The sequence below is a fragment of the Dermacentor albipictus genome, chromosome 6, assembly GCF_038994185.2.
Source record: "Dermacentor albipictus isolate Rhodes 1998 colony chromosome 6, USDA_Dalb.pri_finalv2, whole genome shotgun sequence".
NCBI classification, from domain to species: Eukaryota; Metazoa; Arthropoda; class Arachnida; order Ixodida; family Ixodidae; genus Dermacentor; species Dermacentor albipictus.
The window spans coordinates 137,863,358-137,890,994 of NC_091826.1; the positions used below are offsets into that span (position 1 = coordinate 137,863,358).

Consider the following 27,637-nt stretch of genomic DNA (forward strand, 5'->3'; position numbering starts at 1 on the left):
TGGACAAAACTGGTGTAGTAATAACAGTTTAAATTCTACAGAATTTGTTTCACTGACGATAGCGTCAGGAAGTACATTCCAATCCGATATGGCAGTCAGCAGAAATGATTTATTGAAAGCCTTAGTTGAACCATGAAGGCGTTGAACACTGTGACAATTAAACAGACGTCGTGATGATATCATGGGCGGCAGAATTAGGCTCTTACGTAAATGAGGAAAATGATAATATAGCTTATGAAAAAAAGGCAGAGACTCACTATTTTATGATGGGATGCCAGGGGGGTCAGACCAATCAAAGCTTTGATGTTCATACAGATGATGGATCACACAGATATCTATTACATATAGTAAATATTTAATGGTTGTTCTGGACATCTAATGGGTGTAGCATATATCTAACCCTGATGGCTCCACAATGCAGCACTTACATATTCCGAATGCATTTTCAATGATCCATATTCCATCAACACAACACTTTCTCAACAAATTTAGATATCTAATGGACAGACCAAATGGCCAAAATGTACCACATTAAGCACATTTAATGGGTGTATCTGGCTATTTGGGACAGAGGGCTCATCACCAGCATGGCCATTACCGGGAACGTCGCTGCGGTTCCTTCAATGTAAAATTTATTGTGTGAATTATAACAACACAGGCAGTGGCGTAGCCAGAAATTTCGTTCCAAGGGGGCTCACGTTGCAACTCGGCATCCTCCTTAAGAGGAAGCTTTAAATCCCGCGCTGCGATTTAAATACATGTAGAAGGGGAATTCGTTTTTCTCGGCAACCACTGCACCAAATTTGAACAGCTTTGTTGCATTAAAAAAAAAAATTAAATTCTATTGACTGCTTGTTTCAAATTTTTCATTTACATTGTCAATTCTTTATTAAAATTCGACCAATATCGCACATTTTCACAAAACAAAACTATCAAGTTTAGAACTCTGTAACTCAACAATGAAAAATTATAATTCTGTGAATCGCAGAATTATACAATAATAGTACATCTACAGCGGACAAAATTTATATGTTACATATGAATCTCAAAAAAATTATTATGGAAACACGGCTTTTGCAGAGCCCTTGTACATAACGTAACCAATTCACGTAAGATACAAATTGACATACCAAATTTGTCCGCTTTGACAGTTATAATAGATGCTGTTTACAGAACCGCAATATCTGTTCTTGATGTAGAGCTATTAAATTGTAAACGTTGTGCTTCTAGTTTTCTTAACTTTAGAATTTTTCGCAATATTTTAAAGAAATTCAGGCCTTAAATCGAAATTCCACTTCCAACAGAGACTATAATTCAACTTTCTCTCTTAAATGCAACAAATTTCATTCAAAGCGATGCAGGGGTTATGTCAGAAAAGCGTTTCTGCGTTTTACATGTATTTGAATAGGCCGCGCTGGGCCTACGCTAAAGCTTCCTCTTAAACAATTTGTCGAGGGATGAAATGCATGAATAATAATTGCATTGCCATTGCCAAAGATGCTGCAAACGAATTCTTCAACGCTACGCACTGTCAAAGTAAAATACGTATTTTTTCATGAAAGAATATACTCGTATGTGTCAAAAATTTTGCCCAAAATAACAGATATCAATGCTTTCGTGTTTTTGTCTATTTAATAAGTAAAGAATACATCACACGGACTTTAGTATATCAGTTCGAAACTAGCAAAGCATTGGATGCCGTTGACATGAAAAATGTAATGGCCATGAAATGAACAAGTTGAGGACAAATATGTTAATGTCATTCTTTGTCATATATCTTTGTCATTCAAGAACCCTGTTTACATTTGGTACATATGCAACGGCCAGTGAAAAATCTCAATGACGTTGTTATTTGTTCCAATGTATTATGCAGGAGCAGCTGTCACCAGTCGTGTATCGTGAGTAATTGCACCCAAATTATAGTCGCAACAGAGAGCACGTATACAAAGCAGGAGTTCTGCAAAATGTACGAGGGCGAGTCAAATGAAAGTGAGCCAATGCGAATATTTGACAAACGGGGTACATTATTTAAAATTAGTCTCCATGAGAATTTAGACGTTTGTCCCACTGACAAATGAGTCGTGTGATTCCCGTCTCATAAAACTCCTTGGGTTTCTGCTTCAAAAAGTCTGTAGCTGACTCTTTCACGTCATCGCCCTACACGAATATGGTCCCCTTGAGCTGTTTTTTCGGTTGCCCGAAAATGTGGAAGTCGCAAGGCGACATGTCTGAGCTGTATTGTGGATGTTGCAGCGTTTCCCACTTGAACTTTACCAGTTTTGTATTAACCACATCTGCGAGGTGGGGACGGGCATTGTCGTGGAACAAGACGACCCAATTCCTCAATTTTCCATGTCGCTTGTTCCTAATTGCGACACGCAGCCGTTCCGGCGTTTCACCATATCGGAAACAATTGATGGTCTGTCAAGATATAGCAAATTTTATCAGTAATGGCCCCTGACGATCGAAAACAAATGTCGACAACATCTTTCCGGCAGAAATGATGGCCTTTGCTTTCTTTGGGCGTGGTGAATTCGAATGTTTCCACTGTAAGCTTTGCCGTTGTGTGTCAGGCTCGTAGTAGTGGCATTATGGTTCATCCCCGATCACGATTGAGGACAAGAAGTCATCACCCTCATTGCGATACCAGATCAGAGGAGTCAAGACAGCGCCAAACTTCTCCGTCTTCTGGCGGTGGTTCAAAATCTTGGACATTAACTGCGCACACAAGAGCTGATAACCGAGATGTTCATGAATTATGGTGTAAACCGAACTGTGATTGATGTTCACACGCTGTGCAAGTTCATCAATGCTTATCCTCCGTTCTTGTCTGATCAGCTAATCAACCTTTGCAATTTTGTTGGGGAGATTGCACGATGGCTTTGACCCGGTCTTGGATCGTCTTTGCAACTTGCACGTCTTTCTTTTAACCGTTTGCTCCAACACTTCACAGTGGCCAATGAAATGCAATGTTCAACGTACACGGCAGCCATACAGCGACTACTTTCTTTTTTGGGAAATACCTTCAGCTGTCAAAAACTGCACGGCAACACGCTGTTCAAGTTTTGGAATGTCATTTATGACAGGCAACCATGCTCAACCCAGTGTATGAGAGCATCAAAGAACCTTTCTCCTCACACCTGCGCATCCTTTTTGTAAATGAGAGAGGCCTCTCTGCTAAGCGCATGTCTCGCACATAATGAGCCGAACCATTATTGCGCGGGGTGGGTACGCTCACTTTCAATATATGGGGAAACACTACATTAACCAATTGAATAAGCTAAAAATACTTCAGAAAAGAGCTATTAGGACAATAGAGAACATACCATACCTTGAACACACCAGCCATCTTTTTGTGAAGCATAAAATTGTTACCGCGAACAATATATACAAATGCAGGCTGCTACAATCCTACATTAGTGCAACTCGCAGGAAGCTTGACACATTTCTCACACTTGCAAATCTTGAACCTACTCAAAGTATTCACTTCCATCGGTATAAACCCCCCTGGGAAACTCCATTCTCACACACTATTTACGGAACGCAAAGGCTTAGCTAGACATTACCAAGCACTCTTAACGCATATGAGCAGCAAGACATCGAAATCAAAACACTAAACCCCACCAATGTAGTTAGCTTGTTTCTGTAACTGCGCATTCCTTAAATTGTATTGCACTATATCATTTCTAAAGGTGTTTATTAGGCAGAGCACGGAGCAGCGCAAAGTCGACGGGCAGGGCAGTCACAGCTTCCAAGCACGAGAGCCGTTGCTGAGCAGAAGCGTTCGACCCACTACCGTTTAGAGCCAGTAGCACTGAGCCCACTAGCGTCTCTCTTCGCTAAAATCACCCCCCGGAAGCGAGAAGGGAGCCGTCCGGCAACCTAACAGCTCGTCACGATGAGCGGGTCATAGTAAGGCTTTAAACGGTCGACATGGACAATGTCTCGTCCACGGCGGCGCATGTCTGAAGATGGCTCAACTGGTTCGATGACATAGTTCACAGGAGATGCACGTTCGAGAACACGATAAGGGCCTTCATACTTAGGGGCCAGTTTCGATGAAAGGCCAGGGGCAGTTAGAGGAACTGAGCGCCACACGAGCGCTCCCGGATCGAAGGTGACCGTGGCAGTGGCGTCACCGCGAGTGCTCCTCTGGGGCCCTTGATGAGCGGAAGTAAAGGCCCGTGCGAGGTCGCGGCACTCTTCTGCATGTTTGACCGTGGCAGAAATAGGCACGCACTCGGACGCATCCGGCCGGTACGGCAGAATGGTGTCAATGGTGTGCGAAGGGTGTCGACCATACAGCAAGAAATAGGGTGAAAATCCAGTGGTGCTCTGCATAGCGGTATTATACGCGTAGGTGACGAATGGCAGAATGGCGTCCCAGTTCGTGTGGTCGGAGGCAACGTACATTGAAAGCATGTCGCTGAGCGTACGGTTGAAGCGTTCTGTGAGGCCATTCGTTTGAGGGTGGTACGCCATAGTCATACAATGAACAATGTGGCACTCTTTGAGAATCGCTTCAACGACTTCCGACATGAAGACGCGTCCGCGATGGCTGAGCAGTTCTTGAGGTGGACCATGCCGCAGGATGAATCGGCGTAGCAGGAATGATGCAACATCGCGCACTGTAGCTGCTGGGAGAGCGGCGGTTTCGGCGTATCGTGTAAGGTGATCTACTGCCACAATGGCCCAACGGTTACCAGACGACGTCAGGGGAAGTGGCCCATACAAATCGATGCCAACGCACCCGAACGGCCGGATAGGGCAGCGTAGAGGCTGCAGGCCAGCTGGCGAGTGGTGGGGTGAAGATTTTCGGCGCTGGCAGTCGGGGCATGAGTGAACGAACTTTTGAATGTAGTTGTACATTCCCCGCCAGTAGTAGTGTCGCCGGAGGTGCTGGTAGGTTTTGAAAAGTCCCGCGTGAGCACACTGTGGATCAGAGTGGAACGATGCGCAGATTTCAGAACGCAGGCTTGGAGGTACAACTAATAACCACTGGCGGCCGTCAGAGGTGTAATTGCGTCGGTGAAGCAGGTCGTCTCGAATGGCGAAATGGCGAGCTTGACGGCGCAATGCACGAGTGGTTGGCTGTGATGACGGATCAGCAAGGCAGTCTATGATGGAGGCAATCCGGGGGTCCTTGCACTGCTCAGAAGCGATGGTCCCAATGTCGACGGAAGAAACGTCAAGCTGGGATATTGCGCAGCAGGGATTGTCGACTGGCAAGGGAGAACGTGAGAGGGCGTCAACATCAGCTTGCTGGCGTCCGTTCCGGTACAGTATGCAGATATCGTAATCCTGTAAGCCCAGCGGGCCTTCGCTTACACCTGAGACGGCCTCAGGGATCCTTCAATGATGACAGCCAGCATAGTGCATGGTGGTCCGTGACGACATTAAATTGTAGACCATACAAATAGGGCCGGAACTTGGTAAGCGCCCAGATGATCGCCAGGCATTCTTTTTCCGTGACGGTGTAATTGGTCTCGGCTTTAGTAAGCATACGGCTTGCATATGCCACAACATATTCAGGAAACCCTTCTTTGCGCTGCGCTAGGACAGCGGCGAGGCCAACACCGCTGGCATCTGTGTGTAGCTCAATAGGTGCCGTTGGGTCGTAGTGGCGCAAAATGGGAGGAGACGTCAGCAAATGACGGAGCTTAGTGAACGCCTCATTGCACTCGGAAGACCACGAATGGAGAGGTCCGTTGCTGCCAAGGAGCTTCGTCAGGGGCGATATGACGGCGGCGAAATTGCGAATGAAGCGCCTGAAGTAGGAACACAAACCTACAAAACTGCGCAGTTCTTTGACGGACGTTGGTTTAGGAAATTCAGCTACGGCACGAAGTTTGTCTGGATCAGGGAGGATTCCATCCTTTGAGACGACGTAACCTAGTATCGTGAGCTGCCATGCTGCAAATCGGCACTTCTCTAGGTTCAGTTGGAGGCCAGCGTTTGCTAAGCACGTCAAAACACGCCGTAGGCGTTGAAGGTGCGTGGTGAAGTCAGAGGCAAAAACAACAACGTCGTCGAGATAACACAAGCACGTGTGCCACTTCAAACCGCGGAGAACTGTGTCCATCATGCGTTCAAAGGTTGCTGGTGCATTACAAAGTCCAAACGGCATGACGTTAAATTCGTATAAGCCGTCAGGTGTGACAAAGGCTGTCTTCGGCCTATCGACGTCAGCCATGGGTACTTGCCAATAGCCGGAGCGTAAATCTAGAGATGAAAAGAATTCTGCTCCGTGTAGGCTATCAATGACGTCATCGATTCGCGGCAGCGGGTATACATCTTTGCGAGTGATCTTGTTCAGGCGCCGATAGTCTACACAGAACCGTACCGATCCGTCTTTTTTCGTAACAAGGACAGCAGGAGATGCCCATGGACTGTTCGAGGGTCGGATCACTTCGGGGTGAAACATATCGTCCACTTGCTCATTAATCACACGACGTTCTGTGGCAGAGACGCGATACGGTCGTTGCCGCAATGGCGGTTGGGAGCCAGTGTCAATATGGTGCATGACAGCAGACGCCCAGCCAAGGGAAGGTTGCCCGACATCAAAAGAAGAACGAAATTCTTCTAAGATGTGCAGAAGCTGTGAACGCTGAGGTGGGGTGAGGCCATCGGCAATAAATGAATCGAACACACCTGTGGGCAAAGGGTCCGATGTAGAGAGAGAACCGAGCGCGTTGTAACTGACGCAGGACGTGTCTTCGGGAACATCCGTAATTTGTACGGCGTCGATCACTTCCACGTGGCCAAGACATTCGCCCTGAAGCAGCATCACAGGGTATGGGAAGGGGTTACAGACAAACAAAAATAGCTGTGGAGCCCTGTTTGACGTTCACATTCGCAAAAGGCAGCAGCAGACCTTTTCGAGTATAAAAGTGGCCCGACGGAGAAAGTAGTGCGATGGCATCAGAGAGGCTGCTGCACTGCATTGACACAATCACTGACGAGTTGGCAGGAACGTTTGTGTCGTGCCCGACGAGTAGTTTGTTCGCAAAAGAAGCATTATCGGCAAGCGTCATATCTGAGATCGGCGACAGTTCTAGTTCGGCCCGTGCGCAATGAATGACGGCATCGTGGCGAGCGAGAAAGTCCCCCCCCAGAATAACTTCGTGGGAGCACGAGGAAATCACAATAAATTCGACGGCGTATACAACGTCCTCGATGAGAACACGAGCGGTGCACGCCGCAATCGGGTGAATACGCTGTGCGCCTGCTGTTCGGAGGGCAAGTCCAGCAATGGCCGTCGTAACCTTTCGAAGGAAGCGACAAAGCTTTGCGTCCATAACTGATACAGCGGCTCCGGTATCCACGAGGGCATATGTGCGCACACCGTCAACTAAGACGTCTATCACATTGGTCGGGCTACGTTGAGGACTTCCGCGTTTCGATGGGGTCGTAGTCCTTGCCTCATGGACTGCGACGATTAATTTTCCTCATCCCGAGCTTCGGGCCGAGGCCGCATCGGTGATGGGGAGCGTTGGCGTGGAGAAGTTGAGCGGCGGATGTTGGCGGACCGGCGGAATGGTGGTGACGCAGCCCGAGGTTCGTCGTCGTAATAAGGGCGCGGAGAACCCACCATAGAACTTGGCCCATATGGTGTAGCGCTAGGCGACTGCACGCGACTACAGTAGCGTGCGACGTGGCCTGCGTAGCCGCACGCCAAACATATCGTTCGATTGTCCGCTGTACGCCACCGAGTCGTTGTGGCAGGTCCAATCCATGTGGAAGGACGCGTTGAACGTGGCGGCTGGTGAATTGATTGCATAGCAGGCTGTTGTCGGGACATAGCGAGGACTTCGGCGTACGTGAGAGGTCCCCGTTGAGGGAGTTGTTGAGGCTGGGTGACGACTTCCGCGTAGCTGAGTGGCACAGCTGTCGGGATCTGTTGGGGCCTGGCCATGACTTCGGCGTAGCTGTGAGGCGCAGCCGCAGGAACACGCTGGTGGTGCTCAGGCAAGACCTCGTGCAGTTCTTGCACTATGACACGGCGAAGCGGAGGCGCAAAACTTGGCGTAGGCGCGTCTACCGACTGCGGCTGTGCAAAATTCATCAACGAGAGTTGCCGGGCAACTTCCTCGCGGATGAACGCCTTCATTTCTGTGAGCAACGCTGCCTGGTTGGACATGGCAGCCAAACCAGCAAGGTGTTCGTCACGCGGTAGAGATCGATGGGTCAGTGACCGCTGCCTGCGGAGTTCTTCATAGCTCTGACACAGTGTGACAATTTCAGCCACAGAGCGTGGACTTTTGGCCAGCAACTTGTTAAAGGCGTTGTCTTCTATGCCCTTCAGGATGTTTCGGATTCTCAGACTCCGCCATGGTCGAATCGACTTTCCTGCATAGGTCCAGAACATCTTCGATATAGCTGGTGAACGTTTCGCCTGGCTGTTGAGCTCGTTCTCGCAAACGTTGCTCGGCACGCAGCTTGCGAACAGCAGGGCGACCAAATACATCGGCGAGGGAAGTCTTAAATTCCGACCATGTCTGGAACTCTGCTTGATGGTTGTTATACCACAGGCTGGCAACTCCAGCGAGGTAGAACAGAACATGGCTCAGTTTGGCCGCTTCGTCCCACTTGTTATGGTCGCCTACCCTGTCGTACGCCGTGAGCTATTCGTCCACGTCAGTGTCGTCCGCTCCAGTGTAGATAGGAGGGTCACGATGACGAGGCACTCCGGGACACGCAGTGGGTGCAGGAGGAGGCGTTTGCTGGGAGGCGTCTTGGGGCATGGTAGATGGTAGGGTACGAGACCGGAGTTCCAGGATGATCGTCTGAGGGTACCCCGCACACTCCACGAATTCTAAAGGTGTTTATTAGGCAGAGCTCGGAGCAGTGCAACGTCGACGGGCAGGGCAGTCACAGCTTCCAAGCATGAGAGCTGTTGCTGAGCAGGAGCGCTCGACCCACTACCGTTTAGCGCCAGTAGCGCTGAACCCACCAGCGTCTCTCTTCGCTACACATTGTTTTCACTAAGCATAGAAGTATGATGCCAATTTGTCTTCTCTTGCTTTATTATATGCAAAAATGATCCTATATGTACAATTTTTCGTACTGGTGTATAATAATTATTTGCTTTCGCTTGAGTGTTTCAGCTGTCACTTTAATTATTCCCTTTTTGCTTGTATAATTCTCTTTTTGCTTGTATATTTACCCTGTCCTTGCTCCTACAGGGTGGACGGTACCCGCCGTGGTTGCTCAGTGGCTATGGTGTTGGGCTGCTGAGCACGAGGTCGCGGGATCGAATCCCGGCCACGGCGGCCGCATTTCGATGGGGGCGAAATGCGAAAACACCCATGTACTTAGATTTAGGTGCACGTTAAAGAACCCCAGGTGGTCAAAATTTCCGGAGTCCTCCACTACGGCGTGCCTCATAATCAGAAAGTGGTTTTGGCACGTTAAACCCCAAATATTATTATTATTACAGGGTGGACGGTGCTTAGTCAAGCTGCAGTATCCGCAGCTTTTACGCCGTCTCCCCTTTTCCACAAATGTTTTTGTTTGGTGAATATAAAACACTGACTGACTGACTGACTGATTCGCCCTCGTACATTAGAAATGCGAAGATACAATGAAATATACAAATGCGAAGATACAGCTTGATAAAGGGCAAAAAATTGTCACTGCAAACAAAGTTCACCGCACGTATACACAAAACTTCGCAACAAGATATTTAAATATACATATAAGTCTCCAATAAATCTATGTATCTAAGAAAAAGTCACTGTGATATAACGCGTCAAACAAGGCAAATAAACATGTTGCGCAATCACAGATTCACAGAATCCTAGGTGTCGCCCCCATTTTCTCCACTCCCCCTGATGTCTCGCACATGACGCGCTTGCTCCTCGCTTTTCTCCTTTGCGCACACAAAACTGAGTCACCATTGTCGGCTCACCCATTCAACCCCCCACTCCCACGCTTTCACTCGCACATGCAGCATGCGGCGCTTGGTCACGAAGTTACCGCTCTTGGACTTTATATCAAACATGAGGGCGATGGCGACGGCAGGAATGCACTGGCGCATCTATATAGTTCCTATCAGAATAGTATAATAAGAGTATCGGGCAACTGAAGCATTACTTTCCACAAAAAAAATAACAAAATTGAAATTTCACTATGTGACAATTCACTGCACTGCAGCAATGTATTTTTTTCCTTTTGTGGGGCAGGTGCACCTAAATGAAGAAACGCAAAGGAAAGTATGTTGGCTGCAATTGAATGTCTACTTTGGGCACCTAATGTGGCTACCTAAGGAATACATATAGAAGAAAACATGAGACGCTTGGTCTACCGAGAAACATACGCATACTGCTCGGGACCCTACACTAGCGATACAAGACTTAACGGAGAGATTGCGCTCAAGCGAACGCGGTGCAATCCATCGAGTCCCCACAGTGATGGCGACGAGTGACCATTGTTTCCTTTTATCGTCTGCTAGCCAGAAAGCGTCCAAAACTCTGCCAGGTGAAAATCCACTCAGCCAGAGCAAACCAAACGTGCACCAAAGTGCGCCACGTGGTGGTCGGGGCAACACAAGAAAAACGCAAGCACTCTGGCTGGCTCTGGCAGCCTGCTGGTAGCAAGCACTCTGGCTGGCTCTGGCAGCCTGCTGGTAGCAAGAACGAGAAAATTGAAGAGGCTCAACGTGTCCGCGCGAATAAAAGTTAAAGTAGAAAAATAAATAAGAACGTAGTTTCCTTTGCTGGCTTTAGTGTCTTGACATGGATGCTTTGGCATAGGTGAAAAAAAAATGTTGTTATTTTTTATGTGACATGATGGCACAAATAATCCACCACAACGCTTCGTCTCATCGGACCTCGCTGCGTGATTTGTCAACTTGTCTGATAGTGTGGTGATTTGGCATGTCACGTTGTATATTCCGATGTAAGAGATTAGAGAAGTCAATGCCCCTTTGTCGTCAAATGTTTATAACAGCATTAAACCCACAAAGTTCCGCAATTGATAATCCAAAGCACAACTTTTGAAAGGTCAATGCACCTTTCACACCAAAAGTTTATGAGATTTATACCCATAAAGTTTCGGAATCGACATCCATGCGCTCCGTAGATTCCGCGGCCTCCGCGAGGTGCCGCGGCGAGCCTGTTCGCCATCCAAACGCCCTTGACATTTTGTGCTTGGATGGGGCTCCTTGCGGTATGTGACTCCAGGTGCATGGGCATTGCCGCGAAATTCAGCCCGAGTTCGCAATGTCCGTGGTGAAATGTCTTTTCGAGTGTGAAAAACACATTCTAGGCAAAATTCAGAATGGTTTCCGGCACTGGGGTAGCTTTGGTCGGCGGTGCATGGACAGCATGAAAAAATTTCAGGGGGGGAGGGGGGCTGAAGCCCCACAAGCCCCCCCCCCACCCCTGGCTACGCCCCAGAACACAGGGGAAGGGCTGTGCTATTGAATGGCAACTTGGTGTCAGTCTTCTTTACTTCGAATTCCGAAATATTACAGCAAACAACAACAATAATGACAGTTCTTTTTTCTTTTTGTGGAGGCACAAGAGGTGAGCAGAGTTGCTAAAATCTTTCAGCAGGCTCTCAATAGTGGCAGGTCACCTTAAAAATTAAATACGGCTGACCTAGTCCTGTATTCTGCACTGGTTCACTTTGGAACCGCTTAGCTCTGCTGCTTGGGTAATTTTAGGGAGTAGATATGCTAGGACGCAATCCAATTACAGAGAGGAAGCGCCACTGGAAATGAACATTGTGAATGACTGAACTATGGGAGTACAGTATAGCAACTAGATGATGCTGCTGTACCCTCACAACCACCCAATGACAAAAATGATGTCCTATGGATATCCTTTGAACACCCACTGCTGAAACATGGATATCCTAGGAATGTGCTGAATACAACTGGTGGACTTCCCTCACATGATCATTTGGCTGCACTTTCCTTGCCCCAAGGACATCTCTTGCCTGTCCACGAGGGACAGTATGGGGACATGCTGCATACATTTTACAGGCATATGGCAGGGCCTTTTGTACAGTGTTTGCCATAGTGCCAAGCAGTGATAGACAGAATGCTAAATTGAAACATTAAGTAGCTTACAAGGCTGGGTAACTAATTGTCACCAAACTGATTCAAAGCGGATGTCATTAGTAATCATCACCATCACCATAGGATCATCATCTCATCCCCTAGCGAAAGCACGAGAAGATTTAACCATCCGAGGCAGTTATAATTTGAGTCAACATGGCCTCGATGGGCTTCCAATTAAAGCTTCAACAAAAGCTTCAGCAACAGCTTTTGCAGCAGTTAAGGCAGTCAGGGTCAGGCCGACAGCTGGCAGCAGCGAAGGTCCAGGGAAGGGTAGCATTTCGGGCCCAGGGACTTCTATAGACAGTATATAGAAGCCATGCGAGAACAGCCCACAAATGTATGCCGTACAATTTCAAAGATGGCATTGAGACACCACAGGCAGATAGATACCAGTAGTAGCATAAGAGAATCGGTGGTCAGCAAACCATGGCAGAGAATCGCATCATTAGGGTAGTGGTCCCAATAAAAAACAAAATGAAATGGAGTGGCTAGTGACCCGCAAGTTCAATGCACATGCCAACAGCATGCATGCATATGCTTATCAGAAGACCTGTGCCTGTTGAAGGTATCAAAGACATGTTGTGCTCATGCGAGGCCACATCTAGTTGCTATGTCTTACAAAAACTGAAATTTCCATATATAAAAATCAATGAAAGCTTACTTTAGTAACAACTAAGACAAGAAAGTGTGCTGAATTGTAGAAGTGCTGCTTGCTTGGCCAGTTGGTTCATGCTGAATGATATGGATGTAGATGATAACCGCAGGATGTGCTATGTGGTTGATAAAGTTTAAATGTGCATATGGAGCAAAATGCCTAAATTGAGCATGCCATCCATGAACTTACTCCAGAGATAAGAGCGACAGGGTCTTTTTAGTTAGGCTGCTATTTATGCTTCTATAAAATAAACAGCATCACCGTCCACGGGACACTACAAAGTTGTTCTCTGTTTGCAACTAGGCCATCTGCATTAAGGAGATTATTCTGCCATGGTTGTTCGGCACTTTTACATGATATATTGCATACAAACTATGCACTACTTGCAGCACTGATCTAGAAAGCTTTGAGAAGTACCTTGACATTGGACAGTGTAATGTCCCCTGATCCATGTGTCATCACTCTGCACTGGTCCAGTACTAGGTTTTCAAGCACTGCCTGGGCACATCGAGATAGGTCTACATCGATACCTGCAAGATGGTACAATAAAAAAGGCACACTGAAGTCATGTTGCATATTTAACTCAGTGCGTGCATACGAGGACAGTGAGAACTTATGTTATACTAGTTCATTGTTTTCTTAGTCTGCCACAAAAACAGTGCTCAGACAGATAACAGAAAGAACAGCAAAATGCGGGGCAAGTGCTTGGGCTATTTGGCTGTTAACACAAGAATGCAGTGCTGTATAGCCCACAAGAAGACAGTGCAAGAACCAGGAAGGTTAGGCGCCAACTACATACTAACTTCCTACAAATATTACTTGAAAAAACTGAACTCTTTGTGAAGATAGTTCCACACTCATTATGGCTGCCACACAAGTTCAGTGTTGGTCCTTGCTGCTGGGAGCATACCAACACAAGATAGAGTACAAGCCTGGCACAGACAACCTGAATGCAGACGCACTAGGTCTGTTTCTTCTAGAGACCACTGAGGACACGTCAGAGGAGCTACACTCACTGTAGCAGCTGGATGATACACCTCTTTCATCACAAGCAACGGAAGAGTTGACCGAGAAAGATCAAGTGCTCAAATGTCAAGTCTTACAATCTTCATGGTTGGCCAAAGGAGTGCAAAGCACCTGATTTGCGGTTGGAACCATACTCCACATGAAAGACTGAGACAAACATTTATAAAGGTCTCATTTACTGGGGTCACACAGTCGTGACTCCCAAACCTGCCCGCGGCGGCATGCTGCAACTGCTGCACGACCCGACCCGTACGGTCTCATGGTGACTCAGCATCAATGCAGCTATCAAACAAATTAGTAGGAATTACACTATGTGCATACAAGCAAGCACAGCACCACCAGAGAAAATACTAGTAAGCTGGCCACTAACACACGAGAATTGGTCATACGTATGTACATTTGGATTATGTGGGTCCTACGCATAACACCATGATCCTAGTGGCCATAGATTCACATTAAAAATGGATCGAAGCAATTCCAGTGCATTATGCCACAGTGCAATCAGCGGTTACATGAGCATGAAATCTTCTGCTGGCTAGGCATATCGAAAACCATTGTGACAGACAACAGAACTCAGTTCACGTCAGAAACATTCACCAAGTTTCTGACAGAAAATAACATAAAGAATTTTTGTACAGCACCAAATTGTTATGTGGGAAGATGCATACAAGAAGCTTATACAAGTATATTTACAAAGTGAATACAATGCATTTGACCAAAAGGCAAAAGCCCACACTAGCTTCCAAACGTCATCTAACTAAGCCTGGTGGCAAATGTGCCATCCCAGTGCAACTAAAGGTCGGGCTCAGAAGCAGTGTAGTAGGCCTTGAGCCTAATGATACGTATGACAGAAGTGGATGTCAGAGTACAAGGTGAGGCAGAAGTGACAGGAGCAATTTCATTAGTTACTGGCGTCACATGGTAGGGCCCCATGTATTGGGAAAGGAGCTTCTCTGAAAGTCTGACATGACAAGAGGGTGACCACAGGAGCACGAGTGCACCAGGTAAAAGCTGTGCTTCACAGTTGTACTCGCTTCTTGAAGTAGCAGCAGGGGGAAGTGCAGTATTGAGAGGCAAGGTCCGTTTGCGACCGTACAATAGATAAAATTGAGAACATTTGATGGTGTCATGGCGAGAAGTATAAGCAATCAGCAAGTCTAGCAGCCATCTTCAGCTTCCTTGGCTGCCTTTTATATACTGACACGTGCACTTGTCTTTATCAGGCGACACGTTTCACTGCCTAACAAATGTTATCGCACAGCGCAGGACGCGCTTGCATGTGTGGGAAGTTTCTGGAATGTTATCGATGGTTCCATCCACTGTCTGTGACCGAAACTTGTGTAATTTGATTACATGTGTGCACGACGCGAATAATGTAGAACTTTGTGGAAGGCGTGCAGGTCCCAGCGATTAGTCTGGAACATTCAACGATTGATGTATAAAAGCCGACGCGCTTGACCCGTTGATAAGATTTTCGACGATCGCCGAGTGTGTTCGCTGCTCTCGTTGTGCTTTAAGTGTAGCCTGTTATGTGGGCACAGGTTCGCCAAATAAAAGCTAGTTTTGCCTATCACAGTATTGCTGCTGTGTTCTTTGACGTCATGACCACGTGACATCTGGTGGAGGTGCTTTGCGTTCATGTACCGGACGCCCCCACAAAGCCGTGACCCAAGCCCTCACGCGAAAGACAACACCAACGTCGCTAAGAACCAGCGAGGTAGCCGCAGGCTGCAAGGACTGCCTCCAGAGCACGGACTTTTGCCTGAGACGACCAGGAAGGTCACCAGCAAGTCCACCCCAATGGCAGCCCCAGCATCCCTCGTCATGCTGCAGCAGCCCAGGGAGCCTCCGACGTTCCGCAGTTCAACGTTCGAGGACCCGGAAAGCAGGCTTGAGACGTATGAGAGAGTCGCTACATTTAACAACTGGAACAGTGACGACAAACTGTGACATGTCTTCTTCACATTGGAAGACGCAGCCAGAACGTGGTTCGAGAACCGAGAAGCCACCTTAACGACCTGGGAACTGTTCCGAAGCGGCTTCCTGCAGACATTCGCAAGCGTCATGTGCCGAGAACGAGCCCAAGTGCTATTAGAAACCCGGGTGCAGCTACCTAACGAGACAACCGCGATCTTCACGGAGGAAATGGGCCGTCTATTCCGCCACGCTGACCCTGAAATGCCTGAGGAGAAGAAAGTCTGCCTACTCACGCGTGGTGTGAAGGAGGAACTTTTTGTCGGAATGGTACGAAGCCCATCGAAGACCGTCAACGAGTTTCTTCGCGAGGCCACCAGCATCGAGAAGACACTCGAGATGCGAAACCGGCAATTCGACCGCCACGCGAACTCGACAAACTACGCCAGAGTTCAGTCACTGGCCACCAACCTACGCGAGACTATCCGAGCAGTCGTGCGGGAGCAGCTACAGAAGCTGTTCCGATCATCACAGCCTCAAAAGGCTTCGATTGCTGACGCCGTACGTGAGCAGCTCCAACAACAACTCGGAGTAGCCCCTGAATCGCCGCAGCCTCAGCCGCAAGCAATAACCTACGCTGCCGTCGCCCGCCATCAAGGTCCCCCTCCACGACCGCGCCAGGGCCCCGTAACGCCGCAATTCCGTCGACCACTGCCGCCGCCGCCAGCACGCCCACCCGTCGCCCAGCGCAGCTACCCGTGGAAGACAGACGTTTGGCGCCCTCCTGACCACCGCCCGCTCTGCTACCACTGCGGAGAAGCGGGTCACATCTACCGATGATGCCCATACCGGGAGATGGGACTGCGAGGTTTCGCCGTCAACGCTCCGTGCCTGCAACAAGGTGAATGCCCTCGTGATATCGCCGACTACCTCACCGCTAATCAGTGGACCTCTCGACGACCGTCACGTTCGCCATCACCAGGCCGCTACCTGTCGCCGCAGTGCCGACCATACACTGGCTCAGCCCGGCGCCGGTCAGCGAGCCCATATCCGGAAAAGTAAAAGCAGCAACCGATGCAGGTGTGGTTGCTGTTCATCGAACTGACGAAGGTCCTCCGCCGACGACGAAGACACCGAAGAAACTACCTCGACGACATAACGACATGCCGTCGTCCCGACGAAGTCTGGAAGCAAAGAATACGACAACGAAAGACGGCCTGACGACACGATGTTCCAGCTTCAGTTCAACACGCGCAGCCGTAATCCGACGCCGAGACCTAACTGCAAGGCCAGACAAAGAATCACCGACCTCGACGTGCTTCTCGACAGCCACGCAGTTACCGCCTTAGTGGACACAGGAGCCGATTACTCCGTAATGAGTGGACACATCACCGCCCAGTTGAAGAAAGTTAAAACTACATGGGAAGGCCCTCAGATTCGAACCCCTGGAGGACACCTCATTACGCCGACTGGAATCTGCACGGCAAGAATAACCGTTCATGACCGGACTTACCCTGCCACCTTCGTTATCCTCCAATAGTGTTCACGAGACGTCATTCTCGGCATGGACTTTCTGAACCAACACAGCGCAATCATACACCTGAAGTCAAAATCGATAACGCTGTCAGAAGATCAAGCGATATCGCCGGAGAGCTCTCGTAGTCACCACACCTTCAGTGTGCTCGATGATCGAGTTAGCATCCCGCCTCGCTCGAGCATTGTTATTTCAGTTGGCACAGAAATATCCGCTGATGTAGAAGGCGTCATCGAAGGCATCCAACGTCTACTGCTCAACCGTGAAATTTGCGTCGCTAGAGGAATTGCTCGACTGCACGGAGGAAACACGAAAGTGTTGCTGACAAACTTCAGCCAAGGGTTCAAGCACATCAACAAGGGCACGACGATCGCATACATCGATGAAATTCTGGAAACCAGCAATGCGTTTGTCCTCTCAGATTCTGCCGCATCTACCCCGACGACCGTAGTTTCCGAACCAGAGTTCGACATAAATCCAAGCCTCCCCATGATTAAAGGGACACTAAAGGTTACCAGAAACTCAAGTTAAAGTGGTAGAGCAATGTTCTGGAATGTCTAAGGCGTCAATTTAATCGCGAACAGAGCTTTAGTAACCGAGAAATTGAGGTAAATGCATGACACGATTTGAGACCCCCCAGCGACATTCCGGTACTAGCCCGATGACGAAAGGACTCCTCATAATTTGTGTAACTAATACTCAACTACTCGTATTAAAAATATCATTTCATTCAATTATAAGACGGAAAAATTGCTACTTGTCTACATCTATTCGATTCTAGGAAAAAATAACATTTTGACGTTACCCTTCAGTAATATGGGTGTTCGAAAGGTTTCGTTTTCGCTCGACTCTGCGCCACGCACGCTTTGGAGTTTCAGTACTTTCGTTATCGCGTCGTGCTGTGAGGGTTCTGCTGGCTCGCGAAACTTTCATTTGGAACAAGCAGCGAGAATGCCACGTCCATGTGATGTCGTGGGAAGCCCTCGTTACTTTCCCGCTCTGGAGAGCCGGTGTCGAGGCCGCCGTCGTAGTACACAACGACGCCGGCAGTGCGAGCCCTCAGCAGCAGGTCGCGCTCGTCGGTGCTCAAATCACTGAAGTTGAGCCCACCATCGCGAACCAATCTGTCGGTGTCAGGGTCCATTGCGACGAGCGTCGAAGTTTGCGTCATAGAATGAAGTACCAGCTTATGGGCGTCTTGCGCTGGAGTTTGAGGCATAGTAGCGGCGCCTGGTGGCGGTGCGGGAAACGACATCTGGGTCATGCCAGCTTGGGTCGTATTGAGCCCTGGCTGTGGCGAAGCACGTTTCTAGGCCGAGTTTTGCGTCGATTCGCACTTTTTTATGCCCTGTTGCGAGTGCGAAAAGGCTCACAGACCACGCCGACCACGCTGCGAGCTCGCCGCAGCCTATAGTTTAATGAAAACGGACTCTCCATGTGCCGTGGGACGTAATGTGGGACGTAATTCGTTTCTCCTTCCGCTAGCCACCATACTCCCGCTTTCGCTCTGCTGTCGGCTCTGCCTTGGCTCTGTTTCTGGCCGCGCGTTTGCGTTTTGCGCAGAAAAGCCGTAGCGCCGTCTGCGGACGCCGTTCTACTCACCGATGGCGCAACGTCACTATGAGAACATGATGTCAGTACTCCTCGATCGGAGGGCGGGCGATTTGAACTGCGCTAGAGGTACGCGGACGCTTCAGAACGCATTTTCTCTTAAAATAGGTCTCTCCTTGGCACGAAACAAGCGTTTCGAGGTTTCTGTGATGGTATTTCAACAGTCCACGTTGATTAATAGTAACCTTTAGTGTCCCTTTAAGCAACAACAGCTGAGAAGCTTACTTCGACGATACAAAGAGTGCTTTTCGAAGTCATCAAGGATTCGACAAACGCCAGTCGCAAAGCATCGCATAATAACCGAAGAGTGTGCTTGACCACTTCGCCAGAGCCCTTATCGAGTTTCCACACGAGAATGTGAGGCTATAAGGCGCCAAGTCGAAGAAATGCTGCGCGACGACATCATCCAGCCGTCCAAAAGCCCGTGGGCATCTCCTGTAGTCTTGGTGAAGAAAAAGGACGGAACCCTACGTTTCTGCGTCGATTATCGTCGTCTGAACATGATAACAAAGAAGGACGTATACCCCCTCCCACGAATAGAAGATGCATTGGATCGGCTCTGCATCGCTAAATACTTCTCGTCGATGGGCCTGAAGTCTGGCTATTGGCAAATAGAAGTCGACGAAAGAGATGGCGAAAAGACGGCCTCCATCACCCCAGACGGCCTCTACGAGTTCAAGGTTATGCCATTCGGACTGTGCTCAGCGCCTGCGATGTTCCAGTGCGTGATGGACACGGTTTTAGCAGGATTGAAGTGGCAGACGTGCCTTGTTTACTTGGATGACGTCGTTGTCTTCGCCGGAAATTTTGACGATCACCTTAGGCGGCTTGCGACAGTGTTAGAGGCCATTAAGTCATCAGGGCTCACTCTGAAGCTGGAAAAGTGCCGCTTCACTTACGATGAGCTTTTGTTCCTAGGCAACGTCATCAGCAAATCAGAAGTACGCCCCGACCCACAGAAGACAGCTGCCATCGCAAAATTCCCGCAGCCAACCGACAAGAAGGCAGTGCGCAGATTCCTTGGCATGTGTGCCTACTATAGGCGCTTTGTCAAGGACCTTTCACGCATTGCGGAGCCGCTAACACATCTAACCAAATGTGATGTTGAGTTCAAGTGGGAAACGCCGCAGGTCGACGCATTTGAAGAACTCAAACGACGCATGCAGTCGCCGCCGGTACATGCGCACTTCGACGAGTACGCCAATACAGAAATCCATACTGACGCCAGTAGCCTAGGCCTCGGTGCCGTTCTAGTCCAGAGGAGAAACGGAGTCGAACAGGTGATAGCTTACGCTAGCCAGTCGCTGTCAAAAGCGGAAGGCAACTATTCTACGACCGAAAAGGAATGCCTCGCCATCGTTTGGGCTACAGCTAAATTTTGCCCTTATCTTTATGGCAGACCATTCAAAGTCGTCAGCGACCATCACGTTGTGTTGGGTAGCGAATATAAAGGATCCTTCAGGACGACTAGCACAGTGGAGCCTCAGACTACAAGAATATGACATCAAGTCCGGACGAAAACACTCCGATGCCAATTGCCTATCACGCGCCCCCATTGACCCGCCACCGCAAGATGACGAGAATGACGCCTTCCTTGGAATGATAAGCGCAGAAGACTTCGCTGAACAGCAACAGGCAGACCCGGAGCTCGAAGGCCTCGTGGAATATTTGGAAGGGCACACCGACGTTGTCCCCAGGGCCTTTAAGCGCGGATTATCTTCCTTCACACTTCAAAGCAATCTACTCGTAAAGAAGAACTTTTCACCAGTCCGCGCCAACTACCTTCTTGTTGTTCCGTTGGCGCTGCATCCAGAAGTACTGCGCGCCCTACATGATGATCCGACCGTCGGGCACTTTGGCTTCTCCCGGATGCTATCGAGGATACATGAAAGGTATTACTGGCCGCCTAACCGCCGACGTTGCCCATTACGTCAAGACATGCCAAGACTGCCAGTGACGCAAGACACCACCCACAAGGACAGCCGGATTACTACAGCCGATCAAGCCTCCTTGCCGACCTTTTCAGCATATCAGGATGGACTTGTTGGGACCGTTTTCGACGTCAACGTACGAAAATGAGTGGATCATCGTGGCGACGGACTACCTCACCCGCTTTGCTGAAACTAAAGCTCTGCCGAAAGGCAGCGCAGCCGAAGTGGCAAAATGTTTCGTTGAAAGCATTCTGCTGTGACATGGCGCCCCAGAAGTCCTCATCACTGACAGAGGAACGACCTTTACAGCGGAGCTCACCCAAGCCATTCTTCAGTACAGTCAGACAAGGCACAGAAGGATAACTGCCTACCACCCACAGACGAGTGGTCTTATGGAGCGCCTGAATAAAACCCTCGCCGACATGCTAGCAATGTACGTCGACGTCGAACACAAGACCTGGGATGCCGTCCTGCCATACGTAACCTTCGCTTGCAACACAACGGTGCAAGAAACAACACAGATCACGCCGTTTAAGCTGGTTTACGGCAGGAACCCGATGACGACGCTCGACGCCATGCTGCCGCACGTCACCGAGGAGGAGAATCTTGACGTCGCTACCTATCTCCAGCGTGCCGAAGAAGCCCAACAGCTCCCCCGCTTACGGATCAAGAACCAGCAGTGTACCGACTGCCGACACTACAACCTCCGACGATGCTTCGTCGAGTACCAGCCCAGTGACCGTGTTTGGGTTTGGACCCCAATACGTCGATGAGGACTCAGTGAGAAACTATTACGACATTATTTCAGACCTTACAAGATCGCCCGACAGGTTGGCGAGCTGGACTATGAGGTCGTGCCAGGCGGCATTTCGCAGTCACAGCGGCGCAGGGCACGATCTGAAGCCCTTTTACGCACGCTGACGAACTTCCTTATTTTTGTTTTCTTTGCTATGAGTGCTTTTCTTTATTACTTTCATTTGTTTGCAGCATCAGGTCGACGCTTCTCAAGTGGGGGGGTATTAACACGTGTATTTTTCTTTATCGGGCGACACGTTTCACCGCCTAACAAATGTTATCGCATAGCGCAGGATGCGCTTGCAGTTGTGGGAAGTTTCTGGAATGTTATCGATGGTTCCATCCACTGTCTGTGACCGAAACTTGTGTCATCTGATTACATGTGTACGCGACGAGAATAATGTAGAACTTTGTAGAAGGCATGCGGGTCCCAACGATTAGTCTGGAACATTCGACGATTGATGTATAAAAGCCGACGCGCTTGACCCGTTGATCAGATTTTCGGCGATCGCCGACTGTGTTCGCCACTCTCGTTGTGCTTTAAGTGTAGCGGATTTTGTGGGCACAGGTTTGCCCAATAAAAGCTAGTTTTGCCTATCACAGTATTGCTACTGTGTTCTTTGACGTCACGACCACGTGACAATACGACACGCTCCGGCGCATGTTTCTCATGCTTCGTGCTGTGAGCTGTGAGGTTCCTTGCAACACCAGATGGCACTCGCCTCTGCGCATCCACAGCAGCGGCAGTGCTGGCCACGGGGAGGAAAGAAAATAAAAAGAACCAGAAATCTTGCCTTCACGCATCCGCAGCTGTATGGTAATGAGGAAGTAAGTGCACCTTGCAGATAGAATGGATTCGAATTGTTGTACCTATTTATGCACATGCTGCCTCTGAAACCATGATGTGTTCAAGGTGTCCATCGTACTCACTAGTAGTCAGCAACTCCACTTAACAAATGGCTTGGCATAATTCGTGTGCGCCCACGTGTGTGTGTGCATACTCATGTTTCGACTCTTTATGCACTCACACAAAGCTTTACTGTATATAGATACCAACTTGTTGGCTCCACTGCATTTTCTTTAAATTCATTTGTGCTGCATGCTCAAAAAGGTCATCAGCATGAGGGGTAAAACTATGTGAATATAAAAAAGAAAGAAAACTATACAGGTGACTATGAAGGGTGACTGAAGTGCAGGGACAGTGAGATCGAAGTTCATCGACTTGGTAAAGCCCGAGAGTTTGGAAATGAAGTCCACCTGAATATAAGCAGGGTGGGTTGGTTTGGCAACAGTGTGTATATACTTTAGTATTGATTTCTCGAGTATGTATCTCATATTTCTGTAGAAGTATATGTGATGCTCTGTATTTATGATCAGTATATTCATGTTAATTGGAATAAATTTTCTGTCGATAACCAGTGCTCGATACATGTTCTTTTCTTTGTCTCCTTTCCAAAATTTAACATTCAAAGTTCATACAGGTCAGTCAGGTCAGGTCAGTTTATTTCCTTAAAGGCCCCTTTATCAGGGGTGTTACATAAGGGGTGGGGTACATCTTGTAACAAAAATTCAACATGATAACAAACGAAACATCTGAAAAGCGGTAGATACTTTGTATAAACAAGTACATACTCGTGTCAAATTGTCGATTAGAATAAAAAGCAACATTTAATTTGGCTGAAGAGAAGAAACAGTGGCAATGAACAATTCACTTCAGTAACTAGTGGAACATTTGGAAAAAGGTAGATAGATTGCATACAATCAAAAATGTACTGTAGATGACAAATTTGTACAATAAGGTAATTAATTCAAGAAAATAGAAGCAACCTCAGCAATGAACACATGGTGATTATTTGTATATACAACATGGTGGGGAAGGGCATTCCAATCAGCTGCTGTTCGCGAAAAAAAAGAAGCAGAGAAGGTAGTTGTGTGTGAGCGTGGTTTTAAAACTTGGAGTGGATGACTAGCGCGTTGCGATATTCTTGCGGGTGGAATGATGTATGGCACACGATTAAGAGAACTGTAGAAAAACTTATGAAAAAGACCAATGCTGGCTATTTTATGACGGTGCGAGAGAGACTCTAACTCAGATTACTCTTTTAAAGATGATATGCTTACGTCATATGAGTAGGATGAATGAATGTATCTTACCGCACGATTTTGGAAAAGCTCAAGTGCGTTTACGAGATATTTTTGATACGGGTTTTAGATTGGCGACGCATATTCGACTTTAGGCCTGATAAGTGATTTGTACGCCACGTCTGACATCCTGAGGCGCATGACGCAAGTGGCGCCTCATAAAACCGAGTGTTTTGTTCGCCGATGATACTATGGTGTTGATATGCGTGCGCCAGTTAAGATCACAGGAAATTAAGACGCTTAGTTACTAGAGTGATTTTACCGTTTCAATCCGATTGTTGGCTATTGTGTAAGAAGGCAAGAAGGGTGTACGACTAGGAGTAAATGACTTATGTTTACATTTTTTTGGAATTAAGAGTCATTAGCCAATGGGCACACCAAGACTGTACATGGTTGAGATTTTGTTGCAAATTGTCTCCGTTAGTGTCACTGTTAATGGTATGATAAAGCACGCAGTCATCAGCGAACATCTAAATTTTGCAAGTTACATGAAGGGGTAAGTCATTGATGTATATTAAAGATAGAAGTGGTCCAAGAACAGACCCCTGAGGGACACCTGATGATACCGGGAGGTTGACGGAGGACTGGTCGTTGATAGTAACGAATTGCTCGCGGTTAGCGAGGAACGTTTCTAGACATTTTAATACATCCATGTCTAAATTCAAGAAAGAAAGTTTATGTAATAAGTGACGGTGAGGGACTTTGTCAAAAGCTTTTTCATATTAGAGGAAGATAGCATCAGTTTGATTATTACAGTCAAGATTCGAATGAAGGTCATGAGGGAAAAGAGCTAGTTGGGTCTCGCAAGAAAAGCCCTTATGAAATCCATGCTGAGCAGGATGAAAAAAATTGTTGGCGTCTAAACGGTCCACGATGAGTGAGTAAATGACGTGCTCCATTATCTTACATGCGAGACTTGCTAAGGAGATGGGGCGATAATTTAGTGCGTTATTCCTGTTGCCTCCCTTGTACATAGGAATGACCTTTTCTACTTTCCACTCATAAGGGATGAAACCTGCTGAAAGTGACTGAGAAATTAAGAGACACAAAAATGCAGCTGAGATATGCTTAGTATTTTTAACAGTTTCGAGTTAATACCATCGACACTGGTGGATGAAGATAGTTTGAGGTTATCAATTACTTAATTACGGAGAAGGTGATGGCCGGCATTACAGATACTATGTTACTAGACATTAATGGTAGGGGACAACTAGTATCTTTAGTAAAAACTGGTATACGTGGTATTGCAACACACCAAATGCCTGCTGACACAGACGCCCCTGCGGGGATCCACTCCCTAATAAGGCAGAATACATTCCTTGGGAATTATTATCTAAGTCAATGCAATTATAATTCAAATAGTAGCACATATGTAATTTGGTAATGGAAAACTTATTATTGGTAGAAATTTTCATGATTATGTTATTATGATGATTATGTTATTACGTCATTCAAGCCTGTTCGGACACACAGCCGGTGACTCTGAAAGAACACATAATCACTGCTAATTGCAGTGCTTCGGCTTGTCTGTGCATCCATGGCATAACGATTTCAATATTGGGCTTCTGTGATAGAGGTCCTGTGTTTGAATCCTGCTCTCAGAAAATTTTAATAATGTCTCTTCAATTGTTTATAATGCAGTAATTTCTTAGGAACGATCCCTTTGCAAAGCTGCAAACCCATTTAAAGCTAGAAGGACAAAGTTTAGGCAAGTCCATGCACTACCGATCATTACGGTGGCTAGATGGGTAGGTGCGCTGTCTGCCGGACATGATGCGTACTTCAGTGCTTCTCCACTTCATGATGACAAATGTGACCCTGCGGTCAGAGGCCTGTCACAAGCGGCACGCATCATCTGCTGCTGCAACCGTATTACAGTCAACATGCAGCGTATTTATCACTTTATTTGAACTGTAAACTGTGTTCACAGTCACACCATAGCCATACAGATTTCTGAATGCAGCACCCTGTTACTTGCGAAGGTAACATACTTGCTCTGTCTGCAAGCAGTTTGTTTCCCAGTTTGAGTGGGAAAAAAAATATAGCACTATTCACGTTCTTTCGTTTGGTAAAAATGTTAAAATTGAGTCTATGAAAACCAGCACCAATTCTATGCGGACATTCATCGGTTCCTCTAAGGAACTAGCCCTTCATCAGTTCCTCTAACGGTATAGCTAGAATCGAAATTTGTTTTACAAATCAGTATGTAGATGCTGTATGTGAATGCAATTCGTGCAGGGAGCATTCTATTGCCAAGTCTGTAGAGAAAATGACTTGGTCTGAAGGAATGTAAAATATCGAATAAATATTGATATTCGGACAACTAAACTCCCTGGCTTTATTTCTTTGCCAATATGGGTACTATTATATATAAACAAGATGCATGGTAATTCGTGTCAAGCTGAACACATAAACCAACAACCTTTTTCGCCAATACAGTGGAACCTCAATTACACAACCTTCTTGAGACCGCAAAAAAGCGTCATAAAATGCAAGCGCCGTAAAATCTGAACATAAATTATGCCTATAAAAATACTACTTATTTCGTGCAAAGCATTTACGAGAAACTTCAATGTAAGCTACTAACATACTCTGCAGGGCTTGGAAACCCGAATTACCAAAGATGTAAATGCAATAAGAATTAATATTGCAGTACAGGTACCAATCACGCTTTATTCAAATGAACCTTTACGGCACTCCACTGTGCACTACCATGATTCTCGCCAGCCAGCGTGAATGTTTAAAGTCAGTATGTTTCTTTTGTACCTTGTTTGATCCGTGAACCAAGAGCTTTCGCTCGAGTTGGGCAATGTCCAAAAGGAGGTCCTCTGTGGCGGCGCGTGAACAGACGAAGTTCCGGATGCCGTCGTCATTGTCCTCGTCCGATGTCGCAGCGGACTAGTGCCGCCACATGCTCTATACTACGCTTGCCACCATGACAGCTGTCACCCTTAAACACAAGGGTTTGGTCGGGCTGCATATGGTAAAAATACCACTGTCATCGGCGATGAAAACGTCACAGGGCTTGTATACAGCAATCATCTCCGGCAGCGACTCCATCGACTCGTTCACTGTCGAAACGTCCATGGAAGTTCTTTCTCTGCAGAAGTGTGTGTACACAATCCTGTTTCGCTTTTTAAGGCGATCCAGCCACCCATTGGATGCCTGAAAGTCATCGATGCCCAGACGCAATGCCACAAGGTCCGCCTTTTCTTTTACAATGGCGCCGCCAACGTTGATCGCAGAGCTCCGTGCTTGATGCAGCCACCTGATGAGAACTTTTTCTAACTTCTCATGCTGTCCTTTTACTGCTTTCCGCTTGAGCCCGAACTTGTCGGCATTCTGCAATATCACCGCTTTGTTTGCCAGGATCGTCCTAAGCGAAAATTCGGGTATCCTAAGGTCCCGGGCAATGCTGGCTTTCATGGCTCCGTGCCGCTTTTTTGCTTCCTCGATAATATTCAGCTTATCGCTTAGCGACAGAACTGTATGCTTTCGAGACATCATGCGTTGCGTTGCTCCGCACAACTCAAAACCTCCGCTGAATGCTGGTCGCTAGGATTATGACGAAGAACACATGCGATAAACCTAGGCCTCTCCGTGCTACCTTGCCGGCGATCTGCTGCTGGGAAACTGGAAAGAGAGAAATGCTTCCCTAATGCGACAAGAGGCAATGCCGCTGAGAAGAGAGGGAGAAAGTGACTGCAAAGAAGAAAAGGCGCTATTTCAGCACAGTGGGTGTCGCGGGCAGCTGTTGGTGGGTGGGAGAGAAATGCTTCCCCAACGAGATGAGAGGTGACGCCACTGGCGGAGCGAGGAAAGAGACCCACGGCAGTTTTCTTTCGTCCGCCGTTTCATCCCGCGCTTCGCGAAGGTCGTCATATCACGCGGGTCAGGCATAAAATTGCGTCAGATAACCGGGGTTTTTAATGCATTGCTGCTATGGGGACTTCGCCGAGACT

At 47.7% G+C, this 27,637-nt stretch overlaps 1 protein-coding gene across 3 annotated transcripts in view; it reads right to left on the reverse strand.

Moving 5' to 3' along the window:
• LOC135902248 (protein FAM185A) overlaps positions 1-27,637 on the reverse strand; it is a 117,356-nt gene that overhangs the window by 76,356 nt on the left and 13,363 nt on the right. For all 3 annotated transcript variants that reach the window (XR_010564462.2, XM_065432234.2, XM_065432233.2), the window contains exon 2: positions 13,140-13,252. Coding sequence is in view for 2 of the 3 variants with exons in the window: in XM_065432234.2 (XP_065288306.1) it covers positions 13,140-13,252 (113 nt within the window). In the remaining variant the exon portion in view is untranslated. The remainder of the gene's footprint in view (positions 1-13,139; positions 13,253-27,637) is intronic.